A 24560-nucleotide genomic window follows, 5' to 3' on the forward strand; every position below is an offset into this window, starting at 1 on the left:
GCAATTGGAATTTCTGGTGAGGTCCTTGGTTGGTTTTCCTTTTTCTTAGAAAACCGTTCATTCACTTTATCCACCTTTACCACACAGCTCTCTTTCTGCTTCCCAATGTCCTGTTGAGTTCTGCAGGGTTCCATCATTCTGTTGTCCTTTTCAGCATTTTCCTTGGTCTTCTGATCACCTTAATTCCGTCCTTCAATATTAGTGCTTACTACTTTGCGGACGATATTCTTTTGATGCATTACAGAAATGATTGCTTCATTAATTTATAGCCTCTACAAACTTGATGAAGTAGCTGCCTGGTTCTTCAAAAATCATCTTATTCTTAATCCAGACAAGACCATTTTGTGTTGGATTTCCAACCATAACCAACTTCCTTCTGTAATTCCTATTCATTTCAACTCTTTCATCCCTGCTGTTGATTTATTCTGTTACTTGGCATCATTCTAGACTTCAGGCTTACTTTCTGAAAACACATTTCCATGGTCTGCCCTCCACAGACTTAGGTCCATCAGACATGTTTTAGACTCAAAATTCACTTCCTTAGTGCAGGTAGCAGATGAATCTAGGAACTGGTTGTGTTTGTCTATCAGCAGGTGCAGATAGAGATTACAAGCTGAAGTGAGTGATACTGGATGACCAGCCCCTCCGTCAGCCAATATATCTCTATCTCCAGCAGGTGGTGGATGACTTCTCACCAGCTCCTGGATTCTTTGAGACTGGGTCTACTCCTGGGCTAGTTTGGGGTTGTTTGGCCACTTGGAGACATCCTTAGGAGCATATCTCTCTAGGTCCCTGTCTCACACCGTGTCCCCTTGCCTCTCTGCAAGTTGTTTTCTGGCTGTTCCCTTCCTCACCAATTACAAAAAAAAAAGGCAGCCGAGAAAATAACAAACAAACAAAAAAAAAACCCTGCTTTTACTGAGCCGGGGAGCAGCAGAAACTGCACAGACAGTGACTTTCCCACCAGGGTGAGTTTGCTACCCGACTGAGCCTGTTTGGAAGCAGGTCTGCACTGGGAGTCATTTGTTAGTTCCTGAGCTGCCTTTGTTGGTGAGTGCCTGTGTTTTTCTGTTTCTCTTCCCAGGTAGGGCTCATGGTAATGGCGGCGGAAATGGTGAAACGGTGTTCCCGCTGTGGCAGCCGACTTTTCTATGAAAGGGCTGTGCTTGGTGGGCTGTTCAGAGCCTTTGTAGGGAGACAGTGCTTCAGATCCAGAGACGACCCTTTCCCACGCAGATGGGTTTGGCGCACACGCCATTTTGTCTCCTTCCTCTGATGAGGCTCCCACCTGTCAGCTGATAGCGGTTTCAGAACTGGTGTGCGGTTCAGCAGAGGTTGCAGCCCTTCCTGCAGGCCTTCCTTTTCTGTCTTTAGTGGCTGCTTTAGGGTCCTCTGCAGGTGGGGGGGAGGGGTGCTGGGGAGGCTTTGTAACAGCTGAAAAAGGACCTGACATGGCTGTGTTTTGGCACAAAGGCCTGCCTCAGGGGTCAAATGGATCAACATAAAAGAAACATGAACATATAGCAATAATCAATAATTAAATGAATAATTAAATAAAATGCACATAAAAACAATTCTAGTTAAGTAATAAAGTAATATAGTAAAATGGGGTAAAATGACATGTATGGATACATTAAATAACAACAATGCGGTAAAAGACATTAAATAAAATTACAAATGTGTAAGTTATATGTGGTGTGTGGATGAAGGAGTGTGTATTAGAAATGTGAATGAAAAACATTAAAGGATAATTACCTTTGTTGTAATGGTGGAAGTGTTTAAGCAACAAAGAGAAATGTGATCAAGGTTCTAGTTGTAGGATTCCTGCAGTATCCAAATAAAACATGAAATTGTGTTACACATGAATGTGCAAAAACAACCTTTCGGAGTGTGCCTGAGCATGGATGCATAAATGAGGAAAAGTTACAATGTGAATAATAAATTAAAAAAAACAGATAAGTGCCGAAAAAGGACAGAAAGTGTAGCACAGCCTAATAGAAAATGGCGCCAACATTTTTTTTTTTTTGTGAGAGCATAAAATATATACACACATTTGTTCACACACTGCACTGTATCGCCACTACTGTATAAGTGTGGTGAAAGGAGCAAAAAAGAAAAAGTGAAATGACCAAATTGTGACAATTCTAAATGGAATAAAACTGATGTGAAAGAAACTAGAGGAGCTCAAAACTGTGATGGGAAAAAAACCCAGAAGACGCAGCAAGTAGGTAAATAGACGGAAAAAAGGTTTGTAAAGGGAAGAAACGGAACGACAGTGCATGATTTACCTACCCTTGATGGGCCTATAAATGCTGGGTCACAATGGCTGTCCAATCGGCAAAAGTTTGTCTCGCAAAAGATGCAGAAAGCATGGACCATTGATTAAATAGACAAGTTTATGTAGGGATGACGTATGGGTTCATGAATAATAAACTGGTCTGATGTGTGATTTTAGGTAATGAGGTGATGTGTAAATGATGGTGACAGAGGAGCCATATGAATATATGGTTTAAAAATGTGTGCATTGTATGTATTGTGAAAGAAGAGATATATACAGTTTAGTGTCACGTTTTCAAAAGCAGGAACTAGGATCGTGAGCCCTTGGGCCACTGCCGAGGAGCGGCAGTGGCAGGCAAAACCACCCCACACAGGGATAAGACAGAACTCTGACAGGGACAGCTAGACTTCACCTGCACCTGGCCACCCTTCTGCAGGAGTTGAGCCCCTGGGTGCAGGTGGCCGGCAGGACTTGCCGGACAGGGCCGGAACTGGATACCAGCAGGATACACACAGGGACTAGAATACACAGGGAGGCTAGGCAGAATGCTAGACTAGGACTCTCAGACAGACAAGAGACAGAACTGAAAGCTGCAAGCAGCCACTGAAACAGGTAACAAACCCTGATAGACAAGAGACAGAACGGAAAGCTGCCAGGCAGCCCCTGAACAAGAAACACAGACAACCAAGAACTAGACAAAGGCATACAAACAAGAAACGAGACTGGGAAACAAGCAATACAGTACAAGAAGCTACACAAAGACTAAACTAGAATCAGGCAAGAATACAGACTATAAACTGGCCTAGGCAGAAGTGCAACAAGCACCAACAAACCAGGGCCTTAGGCAATGCAAAGGCAAAGCAGAGAGTTTCCAAATGGCTAATAAGCCCAGCAGCAGCTGAGATTCACCAGGCAGCTACGGGTGCTGTGCAGGTTCAAACAAGACAAGCAAGTCTGACAGGCCGGAAGATCCGGACTGGACTGGGCTGAAGTCTGGAATGGAAAACAGCACAGACACAATCCAATGCAGCCACCAGGTCTGGCCACCAGGTGGCGAGATGACTGAGAGCCTGAAACGTGGGCACGATTGTGACATTTAGTTTGAATGAGGTATGTACAGAACTACGAATACAAAAAAAAAGGGGGGGGTGATGTGTGTGGCAATGTGTAAAAGATAAATAATGAATATACGACTCTATGGGTTTAAAAATTATGTATTTGACTCTATGGGATTAAAAAAGTGCCCATGTGGATATGGTTAATGAATGTAAAACAAAAATGATACTGTGTGTGGGATGGTCTGCGCATGTGTGTTGGTAGAGAATATACTTGATCCAGGCTGAAGAAGTAAAAAGTTGCTCTGGGGTAAAAAAGTGAACTACAAATGTGCTAAAAATTCCGAAGGTACCCACATCACTGTTTGGGATATGTTGTGGGTGTGCAGTATAGGTCTGATCGTGTGTCCCCTCTCTCTTTCGTCAGCTTCACTGGCTCCCTGTAAAGTAGAGGGTGCAATTCATGATTCTTGTTTTTCACATTTCAGGTTCTTCATTCTGGTTCTCCCTCTTACTTATCCTCTCTTGTTGTTCCCTAAACTCCCACCCATGCCTTACATTCTATCAGTGATCATTGCCTTGTACTTCCTGGCCTCTCCCAAGCCAAATGGGCTTTCTTCTTTCCTGCTCCTTAACTGTGGAACAGTATGTCACTGTCACTGCACAGGGAGATCTCTCTCAAGACCTGTAAGACTAACTTGAAAATGTACCTATCCAATCAAGCTTTCACCTGACAGCTTTGTTGACACTGACTGCTGGCCCTGGATTAAACAGAATTGAACTTTGTTGTTGTGTTGTTTGCTTGTACCCTTTTGAATGCCTAGATCTTTCCTGTTTGAATTGTAATTCCTGCTTTTATTTGTTAATTTTTGTTTAACTGCTTTGACTTGTCTCATAGCTGAGGTGTTTATAACAAGTTTAAATAAACCATAAAATGTTGCGTTAAATCTGGGCTTAGCACATGGAAAAGTTAGAACACGCTAAGCTCAGATTTTACCACACTGTAGCAAAATGACCCTTTAGGAGGGACTACTGAATATGCACACTTACATTTAAATGGATAACATATTTGTTTACAGTTAGAACTGCTGTTTGTATGGTTTCCCCTAAAAATGCATACATAAAGCAGCTGAATATTGTTAATATGGGCCCCTTTTACCAAGCGGTGGTAAAAGGGGCCCTGGATTTGTTTTATTGTGCACGTTTGCCATGTGCTGATGCCTCCTTTTATCATTGCTCAGTAAAAGTTTTTTTCTTTTTTAAACAAAAAGCAAGTGGCCACATGGCTGTTTCCCGGGGGAGACCTTATCACCACCTATGTAGGAGATGGTAAGGGCTCCTATGCTAGCCCGGCGGTAACCAGGTAGCGCACGGGACTGCCCAATTACTGCCGGGCAAGATCCCAGTGCAAAAAATTTGAAGTATTTTATTCAGTGCCGGAAGGCAGTGCAGGCAGTTACTACTGCCAGGCCCCTGCAGTATCCTGGAGGTAGTGCTGGATTGGCGCACAGCAAAGCAGTGGTATGGGTACTACCGCTTTGTAAAAGGGACCTATCTGCATCACCCCCAGAATGCCCCTGGCTCTTTCTAAATCTTACTGGGTATATTTGGCTGGATCTTGAGGAATTGTTCATCCAAAATGTATCAATTAGGAATGAAAAAAACAAACAAAACACCCCACTTGTATGGTTCACATCAGTTGCTGACTGCGGAAGTGCTTTTGAATGTCAACCTGATAGTGTTTCACTGTGGTAATATGGGACACTGTAAGTACAAGAAAAAAAAATGTAGTTTTGAAAATAATCTTTACAGTGCTAGTATCTAATTCACAAGGAAATTACCCTTAAATAAGTTATTAAATAAACGTGACCTCAAAACTCCCGATAGGACCAACACAAACTGATAAATATGCCACTATCAAACATGGGAGTCCAGTAATATCATTGGTCAGAAATGAGGTAAAAGAGAAAAAAGAACCAGCACAAAAAAACTCCTCTACAAAGGGAGCAAAATTGCTGGTTCAAAAAAACCAAGCACATGCAAAAATCTATAAATAAGTCTAACATTGAAAAAAAAAGTGTGAAGGTACAATAATGCACATAACACTAGGAAAAGGGAAAAATCCCCAAATTAAAAAACAAAACAAAAAACAGTTCAAGCTGGCATGCTAACTGCCTCCAAATGGAGAAAAAAAAGCCACCAGCAATCAAAAACAATTATCTATCAAGAAAAAAAGAGGGGAAAGGGGTAACATCAACTTACAACACTGGAAGTACAGAAATAAATAGGTTGAGGTGAAGGGCTAAGATAAATGAACTACAACGCATACCTGACTCATGTAAGCAGGATATAAATGTACTAAATAAATAAATAAAATGTCTAATGCTGAAAAGAGACCATAACTAAAACGCCTGTAAAGTGCCATACTGAATGGTTGAATGCTATTTCTGTGGGTCTCCTGGGGCACAGCTGCTGGGAAAGCTAGTGAAAACTGCTGATTGTAGTTTTTCCAGTCAAGTTATTCCAAAAATGTGACTTATTTTTCTGTTAAGAATGTCCCTTTTAAAGAGAGCTGTGACTTCTATTTGTTGCACTGTTTTTAAAAAGTAAATATTATAAAACAGAGTGCTTATTTGTTTGTAAATGAAACATTTTACTGTTATTTGTGAAGCTCTATAAATCAAATTCCTATGATTTCATCTTTTTTTGCTAGGTATAGCCATTGTTCAATCAGTGTATTTCCTCTTATATTTTTATTTATTTTATTGCATTTGTATCCCACATTTTCCCACCTATTTGCAGGTTCAATGTGGCTTACAGAGTCCTGTTATGGCTTTGTCATTCCAGGATGTCAAATACAATTAGTGATATAGAAAGAGTAAGTAGGGAAAAAGAGAGTATTTAGGGTGAGTGTAGAAGATGGACTGTCGTATTGGGGTGGGTTGGAGAGGTGGTTTAGTAAGGTTATGGGTTCTCTTTGTAGGCCTTGTTGAAGAGATAAATCTTCAGAGATTTACGGAAGTTGGTAATTTCGTCAATAGTTTTCAAGTCAGTAGGTAGTGCATTCCACAACTGCGTGCTCATGTAAGAGAAGGTAGTTGCATGTGTCAGCTTGTATTTTAGTCCTTTACAGCTGGGGAAGTGTAGGTTGAGAAATTTGCGGGATGATCTTTTGGCGTTTCTGGGAGGCAGGTCCACGAGGTTTAACATGTAGGTTGGGGCGTCAGCGTGGATGATTTTGTGTACAGTGAGATCTGTTTGATTCGTGCAGTGTATGCAATATTTGTGACCATTTTAAGATTCAGTGAGAGTGATGTGATTTATGATACAGTATTCCAAACATGGTTCTTAAGAATTCAGGGAATTTCACACACAAACTGCTGTTCAAGAGTTTCAGAAATAATGACTGGCAGTAAACATAGCTATATTGTTCATGGAGAAAAAAAATGAGTTTTAATGGTTGTGATACCTTTGTATCCAGTGATAACTAGGTAATCTTGATGGTGTTAGGTTTCTAGTGACTTGTCAATCAGTATGTGTAGTGTACCACTCCCTCCTGTAGGCAGCACAGTTGCCTTTGGTCAGACCCTGAAATTAAGGCAGGCTACTCCACATCTATGCTTCCATTACTGTTCTGACTGTTGTATATAGGAAAAGTTAAGACTGCTCCAGTTGTCTGTACTGGCACACAGTTTTCACATATCTGTGCTGAGCATTTGGACCAATTCTTAGTAAATGCTATGAGATACTGAAGTTACTGAATACGTTGCCAGATTTTGTTTTCCATTTAGACATAGCAAGAGGAATTTAAAAGTGTACTGCCTGTTCCTCATCTTTTAGAAATTTTAGAACCCTCTGCTTTTTATTTACTCTGGGCGTCATCCCTTTAATACAAGAACTTACAATAGCAGTCAGTACTCTGGGTGTGTGTTTTTGGGAGGATTCATTTCTACTCACTTTTCCATGTTGCTTATTGACTGGAAATATCTTACAGGAGCTTATGGCTCAAAAAGGATTCATGTATTTCTTCCACTTACATTGCATCTGGAGTTCTTGCCTCATCTCCCTTTCATTGTTCAGCTGCTGACAGCCATACTGCATTGTATGCTGCATTCTACTATCAGGGTCTCTGTATTTCTCTGGAGTATGCTCACTGCATTTTCTGGATCACTACCACTGGAGATCAAAATGCAGGGATTAGCTGTATGGGACATAGCATGTGGCAAAGGTGTTACACATTTACTTTAAAAAAAAAAAAAAGGACTAACAATTTAACATTTTTTTTATTTATGTTGGACTCTTATGAGCTATTCTTCACTGGATCCAAAGAATCCAAGATTTTGCATAGGATAGATTGTTTTGTCCTATGCACAATTAGACCTATTTCTTATCTAGACAGAAGGTGAACATAGGACAAAATGGCTACAGTTAGAAGAGCCATATACATCCTGGGCATCTTTACATCCTTTGCTGACTTATCAGAATAATAGGAAATTGGAATAAGAACATCAGGTTAGGAAGGTAGAGCTACTTCAGGAGCAAGACTTTTCTTCTTCAGCATTAGGGGCACAGAGGTTACATGTGGGATTCAGCAATTGCAGGAGAGTCCCGAGGACCTGTTGAGAGGCTTGGTATGTGCTCGCTTATGATCTGGTACAGATTATTGTCAGGGCTGCAGCATCCTTGATGGTGGTGTTTTGCAGGTGGTTGTGGATCTAAAATTGTGGACAGATTTGGCCTCTAAGATACATCTGAGCAGTTTCCCTTTAGAGGTAAACTCTTCTTCAGGGAGGACCTAGATAAGTTGGTTAAGGACCTAGGAGAAACTAGGTCTCAAGATCACCTGTAGGCTGTTTCTGATCTTTGATGAGGGGTTCTGTGAATTGTTTCCTTCTTAAGGATTGGGTGAAGCCCCAGTCGGTAATAAGGGTTGTTTTTCCTTCTGCTGGTCTTGAAGTTTTCAGAAGAACGAGCCCTTTTGAGGATACTATAATCCTCATCATGTGGGAGGAGGCCTCCTCCTTGGGAAAGTAAGAATCCCAAAGAGTCATAGTAGGTTCCCTCTAGTATTGTCCAGGGAGGGAGGAGATGTTGCCTCTATTTTACCTGGAGTGAGTACTTATCATCATGACTGTGCCATGTAATTAGCAGTATCTATTTATTTATTTATTGCATTTGTATCCCACATTTTCCCACCTATTTGCAGGCTCAATGTGGCCTACATTGCTCTGTCCTGACTATTGCCATGGCTGAATAGAAATACAATTAATAATTAATAATAACACAAGAATATGAGTAACATAGTGGAATAAAACATTAGGTATAACAAGATCTCTTACAAATACCTCTTTGGTATCTCCCTGCAGCGTAAGTCTAATCTTGCAGTGGCTTCTCGGGGTGGGACTTCAAACTAGTTCTGAAGGGGAGTGGGTGTGATAATGGTATTCTGTATACTTTGAGGGGCATTTTCGAAAGAAACGTCCAAGTTGTGATTTGGACGTCCTTGCAAAAAGTCCAAATCCAGGGGCGGGGAAAACCGTATTTTTGAAAAAAGATGGGCGTCCATCTTTTGTTTCAAAAATACCGTCAGAGTCATCCAAATCCTTAAATTTGGACGTCCCTAGACATGGACGTTTCTGACTTTCGGCAATTTTCGAAACCAAAGAAGTCCATGTCAAAAACATCCAAATACAAGCCATTTGGAGGTGGGAGGAGCCAGCATTTGTAGTGCACTGGCCCCCTGACATGCCAGGACTCCAGCCGGGTACCCTAGGGGGCACTGCAGTGGACTTCATAAAATGCTCCCAGAAACATAGCTCCCTTATCTTGTGTGCTGAGCCCCCCCCCAAAACCCTCCTAAAATCCACTACCCACAACTGTACACCACTACCATAGCCCTTATGGGTGAAGGGGAGCACCTATATATGGGTACAGTGGGTTTGTGGTGGGTTTTGGAGAGCTCGCTGTTTCCTCCACAAATGTAACAGGTAGGGGGCGGTATGAGCCTGGGTCCGCCTGTCTGAAGTGCACTGCAGTACCCACTAAAACTGCTCCAGGGACCTGCATGCACTGTCATGGACCTGAGTATGACATCTGAGACTGGCACGACATATTTTTAAAGATGTTTTTTGAGGGTGAGAGAGGGTTAGTGACCAATGGGGGAGTAATGGGAGGTCATCCCCGATTCTCTCCGGTGGTCATCTGGTCATTTCAGGCACCTTTTTGTGCCTTATTCGTAATAAAAACACGACCGGGTGAAAACGTCCAAGTGTTCGTCAGGGACGTTCTTGTTTTTTTCGATTTTGGGTCAAAGACATCCAAGTGTTAGGCACACTGAAGTCCCGCCTTTGATACGCCTCCAACACGCTCCCTTGAAATTTGGACGTCCTTGCGAGGGACTCCAGTTGGAGACGTCCAAAATCAGGTTTTGATTATACTGATTTGGACGTCTCTGGGAGAAGGATGTCCATCTTCCGATTTATGTCGAAAGATGGATGTCCTCTTTCGAAAGTGAGCCCATTTGTGGTCCCCAAATGGGAGTGGAGTTTTCCTTCCATCTCATTTTGGTTCCCAACTAAGTCCTTGTTTCCCATTTTTGTATGGAGTCTCTGCTCTTTGACTGAAATATGAAAGTATGCCTTGGCCAAATCCAGAGAGGTGAGAAATTTCCCCACCCTGACCTTCACTATCAGAGTGCCACATTAGGAATTCCATTGGCTCTGTGTGCTCATCAAGCAGTTTCAGTTCAGGGCTTACCTTTGGTTTAACCATCAAGGACCTTTTTCAAGATAATGGTTTTGGTGGCAGCCTTTTTGCAGTAAGTAGACATGTGGGGGTATCCTTACCTTGATGACTGGCCAATTTGAACTTATGTAGAGCAGGGCTCCAGACTGGCTACTCCAAGGATAACCCAAGTCATAGAATTTTGGAGGTGGTATACAATGCCCAAAGCCACCGGATTCCATTTCTATCCAGGTTTTGATGCCAAGTTAGGAAAGGTTTTCCTGACACAGAAGAGGATGGTCAGATTATAGGTACATATCCAAAAGTTTGCTCACGTAGGGCACCAAAGGCTTGAGATTACCTTCAATTCCTGAGCTCATAACAGCAACTTTAGAGGTCATTCCTTGGCTGAGGCCTCTTCAACTTTTCCTTCTCTCCTGTTGGTCTTCTTGGTTGCAGATGTTCAACTCCTGGCTGCTACTTCTGCTGTGGATGAACACAGAGTTAGCTTGGTGCAGATTGTCTTGAAATTTGCTCTGGGGACTTGGATCTGGACAAGGCCTCAGTGGTGGCTTATGTCAACAAGCAGGGGGAATTCAAAGTATAGCCTGCAACCTCAAAAGTTGCTTTGCCCTCTCAGTTCTTGATTGAATGCTGCAAATGAATCTTCACCCTGTCAAGTATCCAAAACTCCTTTCTTCCACTTCCCTTCAAATTCTACCACTTCTGTCTTGCACACATTAAGTCACAAGCTATTATGTCACAACCAATAGCCATTATTCAGTAGTTTGCCACACAAACATTAGATTATCCAGAATCACCCCTTTTCTAATAGGTTCTATCCTTTTATAATGCATCACCCCTTCTCTGATGGATTTTATCCCCTTATAATGCATCCATAATCTACTTTTTGATTTTGCAGATGTTATTTTCCAATACATATGCAGTAGATTCAAGTTTCCCAGTAACACCACCTCTTCCTTCTTTCTCACCTTGTCAATGAAAGAATCTGTCCAGCACCTCTGTGTCAGAAGTTTTGTAGACCACATGGATGTGAATGGAAGTGCTATTTTCTCTTTCCAAGATGATCTACAGTGTTTTCTCCTTTCCCGTGCATCTTGCATTACAGCTGCTTTAATATTATGTTGACCTATAATGTTACTTCTCCATCTTTTCTGCTCTCTTTATCCTTCCTAAACAAATTATTGCCAGGTATATTTGTATCCCAATCATGGAATTCACTGAACCACAACTCTAATGGCCACAATGCCCACAATTAGGTCTTCCAGATCTGGATCATTATTGCCTAGACTTTGAGCATTTGTGCATAGCCTTCCAGCAATTTTTGGATTTTTTTTTGTTTGTTTACTTGTTTTAGTTTTCTCTGTAATATCTCTTTTCTTATTTTCCCCACATTTATGTTTGCTGGGGGTGACATCGTGAACTTATTCTTTTCCATCTGTTACCAAGAAGACTGCTTTTAAGGAAGGTTCTTTCATGGAGTAGAAATCCAAAGCAGAAATTACCACCACTGAATAACCCTGGCTCTTTTACCAGACCTTAAGCTCTAGGTTATAAGCCAAAATGGATTTGGGCTGTCCATGAGTTCCTGGCCCTGGGAACCCTCTGACCCAGAGGCAGCTGCAGCAGGTCCTCCACCAGAAGCTGGACCAGATGATCATGCAACAGCCTATGAGACTGAATGTCCCCACATAAAGATGGAACCTCAAATCAGTAGACCTCAATATAGCATGCAAAGAGGCCATAAATATTACATAAAATAGCTGGCAATACCAAGACCTATGGGACTCCACAGTTCATGGCCCTTTTCATTGGTAAATCATCATCCCATACCACTCACTGTTTCTGCCCTTCCAAGAATGAGGTGAACCAGCTCAGCACTGATCCATCAATCCCCACCTGTCTCAATTGTTCCCTCAAGTAAGCATGGGTGATAGTTTCAAAAGCAGCTATTAAAATGATTGCTAGCATGCCATGCCCCTTAACTATTGCCATATAGAACTCATTCATCAAAGCCACAAGTACTTTCTCAGTTCTACAACATCTTAGAAAACCTGACTGATATTTGGAGAGTGCTGAGAAAAATGTGGAATTCTTTGTTTGATGTTCTCAGAGGAGCACCCTGGAGAAGGACCACAGATGACCAATGAAAATACTCATAGGAATGCAATGGATACTCACTATTTATGGAATAATTTAAGAACAACTTGCAAAACTGAAAGTGGACAAAGCCACGAGGCTGAGTGAGATACATATCATGATACTAAGCTCAGAAAGGTGCTGATGGGTCTGCTGACACGTTTGTTTTTTTCAGAAACTTGATTAATTGCCAAAAATCTGACCAGCAAGTGTGATTAATAGATCTTTAGAGATGGGCATGGTTCTATGGGATTGGAGAAGGATGAATGTGGCCCAGCTTGACAAAAGTGGTTACAGAGAAAAGGTGGGAAACTACTTACAAGCTGCATTACCTTTGTGGTAGAAAGTGTAATGGAAATGCTACTGAAGGAAAGGATAATGAACTATTTGGCATTAATTTAAATTTGTGCATCCATCTTTAGGTGCCAGGATCCACATATAAATTTTGTCTGGATCTGAAAAGGGAGCATGGACATGGGAGGGGCATGGGTGGATCAGGGGTGTTCCCAGAATTTGTGCACAGTTGTATAGAATAAGGGAGATCCACATGTAATTTAGACACGAGAATGTTTACCAGATTTTACTTGGTGTAAATCCTCACACCCAATATTTGGCATGAATCCTTGCACCAAATGCTATTGCTAATTTTGGGGTGTCATTTATAGAACTGAATCCTATAACGCTAAGCTAAAAGACCAAACAGGCCCTCAGCTCCAGATCTGAATGAATACCCATTATGAATACACTGTATCAGACCTTAACTACTACTACTACTACTTAGCATTTCTATAGCGCTGCTAGGGTTACGAAGCGCTGTACAAGTTTAAACAAGGGGAAGGACAGTCCCTGCTCAGGAGAGCTTACAATCTAAAGGTTACGAACTATGTAGTCAATGTAGGTATCAGGAATGGGGAAGGTGGTTAGGCGCCAAAAGCAAGGGAGAAGAGATGGGCTTTGAGTAAGGACTTGAAAATGGGCAGGGAGGGCGCATGACGTATGGGCTCGGGAAGTCTGTTCCAGGCATAAGGTGATGCGAGGCAGAAGGAGCAGAGTCTGGAGTTAGCGGTGGTGGAGAGGGGTACAGATAGGAGTGATTTGTCTTGAGAGCGGAGGTTACGGGTGGGAACATACGGGGAGAGGAGGGTAGAGAGGTAATGGGGGGCTGCAGATTGAGAGCACAACTGTAGGACAGCAGTTCTCCCAGCTATGATGCACTGTTTCTTGCTTCCTTTAGCTGGTTCATAAAAACAACTTTAGAAACATGCAAGAAAATGAGACATGAGAATTGAAATAGAGTAACAAGATGGCGGCCACGTGTGTTGTGTAGTAAGCAGTGTTCTATGCTGGCGTTACCTTTTATGAATTCTTCGACATGCCCCACACGAAAAGAAAGGGGTTGGTAAAAGTCCGTCTGCCATCGGACAGGACTTCATCCCCGGTCCAGCAGACACTGGACCGCTATACAACAGCAATCTCTCCAAGCTGGAAAGGCGACTCCTGCTCAAGAAATCGGGAAAGGAGACTCAATTCTTCTGGGACACGAAACATCGTTATCGCCTCCTGATCTCAACCCTCCACCACGGCCGGCACCTAATCGGGGTAAGGCAGGAAGTGCAGGGCCGTTGCAGGTCGGCGCGGAAAGCACTTCTATTGGCAGGGCTTCCCCCGAAGAAAAGGTGGGGAAGGAAATGGAGAACAAGAACGCTCCCATGGTGGTAACCCTGGATTCCATCTGGAGGGCCTTACAACACTTAACATCAGTGCTCTCTACCTCAGCACAACAGACTATACTTTTGGGGACTAAACTTGATAATTTGGTGACATCGTTAGAAGAAACCAAACAAGAAACAAAACAGCAATTTCTTCAACTACAAACTGAGGTAATAGAAATAAAAACTGTTTCCAATACTAATGTGGCAGATATTACTAAGCTATGTCGAAAGGTGGAGCAAATAGAGAACTACAACTGACGATTGAACCTTAGGATCTTAAATTTTCCGATTGTAATTGGTATAAACTCTACAGATCTTTTTAAGAAATACCTGTTTGAAGTTCTACATTTTCCTTCTGAAGCAATCCCCCCACTAAACAAAACTTTTTACTTGCCAATAAAGAATAGAAATTTAGAAGGTCAATTTGCTACTGGGGAAAAACCTCAACAGATTGGAAGTGAAGGATTGCAAGATATTTCTGCTATATTGGAAAATTCATTGTCTGATATAACACAAAGGTCCACTTTAATTGTCTCATTAGTTTTCGAGCAAGGCTCAAATTCGGTTCTAAAGATATACTTTAAAAACTCTATGAAAACTTTTTGCGGTTACAGACTTTGGATTTATCCTGATGTCACAAGAACTACCCAAGACAGAAGGAAAAAATTTCTAACATTAAGAGAGGAAACGAGATCGATAGGAGCTAAATATTTATTAGCCTACCCATGCAAATGCATAGTAACGTACCTAGAAAAAAAGTATGTATTTTGGGAACCTGAACAGCTTAGTGCTTTTTTGAAATTAAAAAAGGCACCTGATGGATCCAGAAATAGAGGTAGAGAATAAGAAAAAGAGAGTAGAAAATGGCCAGGCCAATTACTGATAATTAATTTTTTTTTCCTTGCTGTATAACTCCTTAATTTTTCTTTGTCACGCCCTTAACTTTTATGTGGTCTAAGGAAGAGTGATCTGATTTCTTTATATAATATATCTATCTATAATTGAATTCTCTGTATTGCAATGGCAAATTAATTTATGTAACTTGTAATGTTTAAATTGAAATAAAAAAAAAAAGAAATAGAGTAACAAAAACTCTGATATTTGATTCATTATACATTATGGACGTCAGTATCATCTTCTGTTCTTAGTCCTGGTAATATATACTGCAGGGGTCCTCAAATCCAGTCCTCGAGGTCCACAACCCAGTCTTTTTTTCAGGATTTCTACAATGAATATGTAGGAGGTCTATTTGTTCTCCTCACCTACTAGTTGTGCCACAATTGGATTTGTCATTTGTCCTTAAGTCTTTTTCAGGGCTGGCTCCTATTCCATTTGTGACACGACAGAGACTCAGTTTCCAGCATCGTTTTTCACAGTAGCTGATGGATTTCAAGCGCCCTTCCTGAGGCAGCCACGAGGGTGGCGAAACAAGGCGCTCTTGTTGGAGGGTCGGCGCCTGTCGCCAAATTTTTGTTATTTATAGTGAGGCTCCGGAGCCCCAGAGGGAGTACATATCGGCAGTGGCCAGCATTCTTCAAACGTCATTTGTGCAGGCTAGGTTTGAAGCTTTCAAGCCGGAATAAAGCTAAGTACAAAGGATTTTTTACATTTGGATGCTTGGCTACGGGGGGCTTCCAGGTGTTTGCAATAGTGGGCAGGTTCGGGGTTTTTTTTCCCCACTGCTCTAGTGCTATATTAGTTTACTTGGGGCTCTTTTACCTCGAGGGGTTTCCTAATAAATAGTCTGGTTCTGGGTGGGGGGTAGTTGAGGTAGGTTAGGTTTTGGGTGTTCCTTTTACAGTGTTTACATATATAAGAGGGGAGGACAGTTTTTTAACCCATACGGTTTTCTCATTTAGGATGAGTTTTTTCGTTTGGGCTTTTTTTCTGTTCTCCTTTCTTAAGGGGAACCAATGATAGGAATTTACTCCAGTATATACAAGGATTTATAAATACCGTGGTATGGTCCCTTGTTGGAGTTTTGAGGTTCCATTGGTTAGATAAAGTTTGTAGAGGTTTGATTTTTCCTCCTGTTTAAGGGACACTTCAAAACTTGCTACATTTCTATTTCAAGCTCCACTTAGTAGTTTGTAATTATTTATCGAGAGCTTGAGTTCTCCAGGTAGAGTTTAGCTTAAATGATTTATGTAACTAATATTTATATTTATCTGAAAATGCTCTCAATGTTTCTAGAGACTAAACTGATTTGTGTTGCAAACCTGTAATTGAAATATATATGTTAAATTTGCAAGTTGGTAAGATTTCATTAACATTTAAATATAATTCAAATAATAAAATATTTTCTTTTTATTGTTAAACTCCCTGGTTGGTGTTGAGTCATTTTGGGGAAACACTGTGACATATTTGGTACCATCATTGTTATACCTTGCTCTGCTACCAGGGGGTTTACACAATGATTAAGATATATATATAATGGTTAGCAAATATACAATGGTTAGCTATATAAACATTCATTACATCACTGGTCTCTACATCCTAAGCAATGCAAAGAGTTCTTAGACCAGGAAAGAAACACTAATTACACTATACATACAATCATCACTGGTCGCCATCATCCAGGCTCTTATCAACAGCTGGGGGGCCCGGTTCACACAGCGAGAGCTAGGAGCTTTGGACCAGGAACAAACCTTCTGCGCAGTCCGTACGTTATTTACAGATGAACCCCACCTTACTGTTACAAGCCCTCCCTTTTATAGACTCTGAGCTCATGTCCAGAGCTAAGGAAAGTTACAGAAAGCTTCTATGGAAAATTACAGAATGCTTAACGTGGTCACATGCTTTCCCCAAGTCCAGGTGGCCAAGCTGGGCCTGGGAAATAAGTGCCATCCTCCCCTTTGCCTACCAAATTTAGTTAGAGCTGTGTCTTATCTTCTGCGTACAAGAAAAGTTACTTTAGGTCAAAGACAAGATTACAGAGTGTATTATCGGACAAAAGCAGGGTTGAAAAGCAATCCTTTAAGGTAACACTTAATCATTTTTAAACAGAATTACTTCTAATCAACAATACAGACCCCGAGTGCACTGGTCATTCAAGACAGGGTTGAAAAACAATCTTTAAAATTCATTTCCATTACAATGTGCTACTACTGAAAAAAAAAAAAGGTGCGAGCAAAAAAATCTAAATAATATGTGAATCAGGTGATCTTTCCCAATCTTTTCAAAGAGGACCATAAGGTGCATAAGATCATCCATATGCTGAATGTTCAGAGAGTACTGATTTGTTATCTAACTTCTTTCGTAAAATGGATCATCTCTTTATGTTGTTCAGTGGGCCATGCAGGGGAGGTGCGGTCTCCAAATCTTCCTTGGCTCATTGGATCAAGAAAGTGATATCTGTTGAAGAACAAGGAGGTGCCATCAGGGCTGAGGGCACATTCCCGAAGAGCTTAGTCAGCATCCTGGGTGGAAGGCAAGGCAGTATCTGTGGAAGATATTTGAAAGGCAGTGGCTTGGTTGTCCTTCCATTCGTTTGTGAAACATTGCAGGTTGGACATTCAGGCCAGGGAAGATGATACCTTTAGGAGTGTTTTTCTTGAGGGGGCAGTGTCTTCTCACCTGGGATGGTAGAGTTTGGGTACACCCCACATATCTGGATTGGTGTAGCAGAAATAGATAAGAGAGGTAAAATTTTGTTTTTACGTTTCCTTGACTCCTGCCTGACCTGTCCAGGACCCTCCCTGGAAGACTGAGTTGGCCCTGTCATGTTTTAAGAAACTTCCAACTACAATGGGGTCCACAGCTGGTTCACCAATTCCACATTGTGTTGTATCTGTTTTTAATTCTTTTTTTATGGTTCTCACTTGCACATTTTAAATGGGGGTAGTAGCATGAGCTTTAATAAATATATACTGGCAAGGTGCAGGACTCACCAATCCTATATATTAGGAATGATGCTACTAAAAAAAATCAGTGTTTTTTTGCTTCCATCTGCTAATTGGGAAAATCATCAGGCAAGAACAGATTTCAACAATGGAGTGGAGGAGTGGCCTAGTAGTTAGAGCACTGGTCTTGAAACCCAGAGGTGGCTGGTTCAAATCCCACTGCTGCTCCTTGTGATCTTGGGCAAGTCACTTAACCCTCCATTGCCTCAGGTACAGACTTAGATTGTGAGCCCTCCTGGGACAGAGAAATAGCCAGTGTACCTGAATGTAACTCACCTTGAGCTACTACTGAAAAAGGTGTGAGAAAAATCTAAATAATAATAAATAACAAAATCCCTCTCATGCATTTTTAGTAGAGAGATCCCGAAAATATGACCTATTTGGAGTCTTCAAAGAGTAGATTTGCCTACCTATAGATATGCCAACCCCTTTCATCAAAATCATTGTGCTATTCTAACCAAAGTTTTGAGTCTTCACCTAAAGATCCTATCAACTATCAAGTATTCAGACCCTGACAATCCTTTCTCACTAAAATATCCAGGCCCCACATATTATCCTTGATCTAGTTTTACAACCTCCTCTGGTCTGTCCTGATGGTGTTCTTACCATTCTTGAGGATCTCAGTCTCCTCTAGCAAGAGGGATGTAAAAAAAAAACTTCCTGCTGACACCACTGCATCCCATAGAATCACCATTTGATAGTGGTGAAACACCACTAGGCAGCATCACTCAGCAATGTACTACTAATAATCATTTCTGTAGTGCTACTAGACATACACAGAGCTGTACATATTATATGCAGGTACTTTCTCTGTCCCTAGTGTGCTCATGTTTTTGTACCTGTGGCAATGAAGGGTTAAGTGACTTTCCCAGGATCACAAGGAGCTACAGTGAGAATCAAACCCGGTTCTCTAGTATCATAGTTTGTTTCACTAACCATTAGGTTACTGCTCCACTCAAAACTGTAAGACCAACCCAATGTTCTTGCACCGCATGGCTCAAGCTTGCAGACAGCCTAGAGGAAGCAGGTTGGGACTTCTCGTGCATGCGAGAGAAGTCCCAGCATGCTGCTCAGAATCAGAAACAAGCAGCAGAGAGTGGTAGCAGTCCATTAATTGGCTGGTGGGGATCAGCATCCCTGCCAGCAAAGGTATGCCTAGCGTGCCCACACAAGGGGGGGAGGGGAGAGGCATGCGTTGCACCCACCAGTCCAACCCTGTCCCCCCACCCCCCCCACAAATTCTAGGGCTGGCTACGCCCATAGAGAGAGCCTGTTGTTAATAATATACCAGCACAGCCCTGAGTATATAAGAGAGAGAGAGAGAGACTGGGTGTTCTCAGAGTACATGAACGTGTGGTTCTCAAAAAGAGAGCATGAATGCATGTGCGCTTATGTTTTGGTCCTCCAAATGTTACAAAATATAAAATGTGGCCCACAATAGAAAAAGGTTGGACAAGCCTGGTATACTTCCTCGGGATATTGGGGCCAACATTAATAGTTTTGATTTTGGAGGGAACATTGATTGTGGAGAGGTGTTGGAGCTTTGATTAGGATTGCAGGGTGATTTTGGTAGGGGAAAGTTTTGAAGAGTTTGGTTTTCAAGAGGAATTTTATACTCTATTCTTTTAATTTTGGACAAGTGAGCATAGGGGGTTTTGAGGAGTAGCATAAATACATGCTAATGTATGCCTGTGTGCATACTCTGAGCACCTGCTGAAAAGCCTGCGTTTAGCGTTTGCATTGATAATTTAGTGCACCATTTGTTAGGTACTATTTTAGCTTGCATGGTAACATTTTTAGCTTATGACTACTAAAACATTTTTTTTTAGTGCATAGGCCACTATTTGCTGAGGAAATCAAAGGTTGTTAGTGGTGGTCATATCTAGTGGCTGGTTGAAATCTTCTGATGGCTCAAAATTTTATTATGTAATGTCATTCAGAAAAATTAGCTAGGATAATTTTATTATATAAATGTAAAACTGAGAATTCCCTGGAATTGTCAATCAGAGCAGAATACTAGTAAGTTATTTTATATTTTGGTACAGCTGAAAACAGATGTGCTTCTTCAAATGCCGTGATGTGTACAACATGCCTCTCTATTGGTCCAGAATGTGGATGGTGCAAACAAGAGGTGAGTGTAGTGTTGTTTTGTGATTTTTACTCTCTATTGTTTGAACTGTGTACCTTTTATTTGGAGTCGAAACAGCAGGAAAAATATTGGTTTAAATTATTTGATTGATACAGTACATGAAATATCAAAATAATTTACAGACGAGTATTTTATTTTGCTATTTCATCTTTTGGCAGCACTAATAGCTGAAATAAGTAGAATAAGAAAGTTCCACCGTTTTTGGTCCTGTACCATCATTGTTTCGTATTTAGGATTTACTAGCATGCATCAGAACCCAGCTGTTCTATGGATTTGCCTGATAGCAGACAGCCTTGAAGATCTTAATATGTATATTCTGGAAAGAGGGGAGAGGCGAGCTATCATACCTATGTAGCATAAATGCACAGGAGACAAATGTCTTTCAGTTGAAAGGAAGCTCTGGAATGCGGGGGCAAAGGATGAAAGTGAAACAGGATAGACTCAGGAGTAATCTAAGGAAAGATTTATGGAAAGGGTGGTGGATGTATGGAATAGCCTCTCGTTGGAGTTGGTGGTTACGAGGACTGTATCTGAATCCAAGAAAGCATGGGACAGGCACATAAAATCTGTAAGGGAGAGGAAGGAATGGTGATGGTATGGATGGGCAAACTGGATAGCCATATGGTCATTTTTCTGCCTACATTTTTCTATGTTTCCATGTTTCTACATTGACAAAATACGTATTGAGGGAATTAGGATCTCCAGCAAAGGAAAGATGAAACTATATTAAAAGATGGTAGCAGGCACACATCACCAGAGCCTGCAGAACTGACACCCCAAATTTGCCTTCCTTTGAACTAAAGAAACAATATTCAGCCCTGGAAGAGGAGGAGGCAAAAACATCCCAAGAACTGAAGCTCCAAACATTAGCAACTACTAGGAAATTAAAGGTGGTGGTTGGTGACCCCTTTTTGAGGGCTACAGAGTCACATCTGCCAACCGGATACAATGTCCTGGGAGGTATGTTTGCTTGATGCCAAGATCAAAGACTTATCAAGCCTACTATTAATGCTGTTCATCCATTTTGACATACATACTTCTAGGTGTTCCCATAATCACAACAAGAGTAACTCTGAGGCTGTGAGAGAGAGAGAGAGAGAGCGAGTGAGAGTGAGAGTGAAACAGGCGCACAGGTGATGTTCTACTCAATTCTCTCTGTCAACGGTAAAGACTGAGGCAGAGAAGCTTGAATCCTGGCTATATGGTTGGTGCCATAGAAGCTTTAGCTTCATTGGCCATAGGATAATTTTGCATGGGATGCTGAGCAAAAATGGTGTCCACCTATCGAAGAATGGCTGAAGTGTCTTTTGTAACATACTGGCTAACCTACTGAGGAGTGGGATGGATAGAGATAGCTCCCAGGTAATTAAAACATTTAAACAATGGTATAGAAATGGGGTGGGAGAGTAACACACGGAAAGCTGTGTATTCTAATGCTTGTAGAGTGGGAAATAATGTTCTTGATCTAGAGGCTGTAATGGAAGCAATTAACTTGGACTTAGTTGCAGTCATGGAGATGTGATACACAGAGAACTGTTACCCAAGGTATAGTCATTTCAAGAAGGCCAGGGTAGGAAGGAGAAGTAGTGCTATATATAAAATTAATATAAAGAGAAACAAGATGGTGCCTGCTGAGTAAGACACTCTGCTTAAGCTCCGATAACTGAGGCTTTTTACCTTCATTTTCTTCCAGTTTCATTATACCCAGACAAATCCCTCCTCTCAGTACCCTTCTCCACCACCGCCAACTCCAGGCTCCGCCCATTCTGCCTCGCCTCACCCTATGCTTGGAATAAACTTCCTGAGCCCTTACGCAAAGCCCCCTCCCTACCCATCTTCAAATCCTTACTCAAAGCCCACCTCTTCAATGTTGCTTTTGGCACCTAACCTCTATACCTTTCAGGAAATCTAGACTGCCCCAATTTGATGACCCCTACTTGACTAACTGTACATTTGTCCTTTAGATTGTAAGCTCTTTGAGAAGGGACTGTCCTATATTGAATTGTACAGCGCTGCGTAACCCTAGTAGCGCTTTAGAAATGTTTAGTATAGTAGTAGTAGTAGATGATGGGTACAATGAAACTAGGAGATGGCAAAGAAGAAGAGAAAATTAGAGTGTTCTCTCCTGTCCACCTGTTATGATCCAGATCACTTTGCCTCAGTTTGTGCAAAACACTGTGAACAGAACACAGGTGTTCATGATGGCTAATCACAGAGGACCGCAGAAATGCAGGGATCTGGTTCATTATACACAGCTTAATAAATATACAGACATGTAATCTATTAACACACAGATAGCTCAAGCTGCCCGATTCAATGGGGGTAGAATATTACCACATCTTCTAGTAATTAGTTCCAGAGCTTAACTATTCATTGAGTGAAAAGATATTTCCTGTTATTAGTTTAAAAAGTATTAACATGTAACTTCGAGTGTCCTAGTCTTAGTACTTTTTGAAAGCATAAACAATCGATTCATGTTTATCCACTCTACACCATTCAGGATTTTGTAGACTCCTATCATATAACCTCGCATGCATCTCTTTTCCAAACTGACGAGCCTAGCCTCAAATGCCTTTCCTCCTTAATTGTTTTGGTTGTCCTTCTTTAAACCTTTTCTAATTCGACCATATTTTTTTGAGATAAGGCAACCAGAATTGTACACAATGCTCAAGGTGTGGCCACATTGTGGAGCAGTACAAAGGCATTATTCTTTTTCTTATTTTCTATCTCTTTCTTAATAATTCCTAGTATTATGTTTGCTTTTTTGGCTGCCACCACTGCACACTGGGCAAAAGTTTTTAGTGCATTGCCCTCTGACACGTAGATCTTTTTCATGGGTGCTGACTTCTAAGGTGGATCCTGATATCAGGTAACCATGATTTGGATTATTTTTCCCCAATGTGCATCACTTTACATATGTCTACATTAAATTTCATCTGCCATTTGGATGCCCAGACTTCCAGTTTCGTAAGGTCTTCCTGCAGGTTTTCACAGTCTGCATGCATTTGAACAACTTTGAATAGTTTTGTGTTATCTGCAAATGCTTTTTAATTTCCTTAGGAGTCTTTCATGAGGGACTTTCTCAAAAGCTTTCTGAAAATCTAGATTGTGGGTTTTTCTTTTTTAGTTAGTAGTTGTTTTAAAGTTTGAAGACCTGATATTTAAAAGGATTTAACAAGGCAGGAGAGGCTCCTCTCTTAAACCCCGCTGAACTGGTTATCTGCTGATATTCAACGGCTGTTGATCAGGCAGTGCAGCTGGATATTGGCTGTGGCCACCGGTGGCACTGTCCAGTTAAGTGCCAGGGGTGGTGCTTGGGTGGAGCCAGTACTTTATCAGTTAGCGGCAATATTCAGTCTACTGGTGGTTGGGAGGCAGGGATAGTGCTGGGCAGACTTATACGGTCTGTGCCCTGAAGAAGACAGGTACAAATCAAGGTAGGGTATACACAAAAAGTAGCACATATGAGTTTTATTTTGTTGGGCAGACTGGATGGACCGTGCAGGTCTTTTCCTGCCGTCATCTACTATGTTACTATCCAGCTTATAATCAAAAGTGATCGCCAGCCATCTTCCGACACAAATCGGGAGATGGCCGACGATTTATTAAAAGCGGCGAAATCGGTATAATCGAAAGCGGCATTTTTGACAGCCTCGCCGCTTTCCCGTTGCTTCGCCGGCGAAAGTTCAAGGGGGCGTGTCGGTAGATTAGCGAAGGCGGGGCATGGGCGTGGCTACCAGATGGCCGGCTTTCGCCGATAATGGAAAAAAAACGGCGTTAAGCAGTATTTCGCCGGGTTTACTTGGTCCTTTTATTTTCACAACCAAGCCTCAAAAAGGTGCCCCAACTGACCAGATGACCACTGGAGGGAATGGGGGATGACCTCCCCATACTCCCCCAGTGGTCACCAATCCCCTTCCAAACTAAAAAAATAAAACTAAAAACCTTTTTTGCCAGCCTGTATGCCAGCCTCAAATGCCGTACCCACCTCCATGACAGCAGAATGTGTTGTATCCTCCGACAGCCTTTCCCTGGTTGTGATGTGACTCTCGGGTGAGTGTGACACCTTTTCTGTTAGGTGCCCTGCAGAGTCACATTAGCAATGCATTGTGGTGGGTGTAGGGTACTGGGCTCTACTCCCATGGTGCTTTCCCCCCCTGCTAACTGGGTCAGAGTGTGCCCTGTTTTGTCTCCTGTTGTAGTCCATGTGGAGGTGGCCATTTTTGTAAACCAGTTTTAGTTCCCTTTCCTGTGTTACCCATGTTAGAGAACGTAGTTCTTACCTTGAATGGTGCTGAAAGAGGGCATTGTACACCATTGTGCCAGCTCTGACCTACTGCTAATCTTAGACCAGGGGACACTTTGCCAGTGGGGCACAACCTCTGATCTGCAGTTAACTGTGAGTAAACGTGCTTATTTCAAGAAAGGACTTTTTCAGAGAGATTAATCTTCAGATGTGAACTGATGTGCCAAAGTTATACAACAGCAATAAGTCCTAGAGGTTGTATGCAGGTCCCTGGAGCAATTTTAGTCGGTGCAGTACATTTGTGGGTAGTGGGTTTGGGGGGGGGGGGGGGGTTG

General features: G+C 41.7%; 1 protein-coding gene across 1 annotated transcript in view; it reads left to right on the plus strand.

The window, feature by feature from the left end:
• The window catches only part of ITGB8 (integrin subunit beta 8), a 321665-nt gene that overhangs the window by 53338 nt on the left and 243767 nt on the right, over positions 1–24560 (plus strand). The window contains 1 exon segment of the mRNA XM_030201630.1: positions 19876–19961. Within this exon segment, the coding sequence (XP_030057490.1) occupies positions 19876–19961 (86 nt within the window).

This window comes from Microcaecilia unicolor, chromosome 1 (assembly GCF_901765095.1).
Source record: "Microcaecilia unicolor chromosome 1, aMicUni1.1, whole genome shotgun sequence".
Classification (NCBI taxonomy): domain Eukaryota; kingdom Metazoa; phylum Chordata; class Amphibia; order Gymnophiona; family Siphonopidae; genus Microcaecilia; species Microcaecilia unicolor.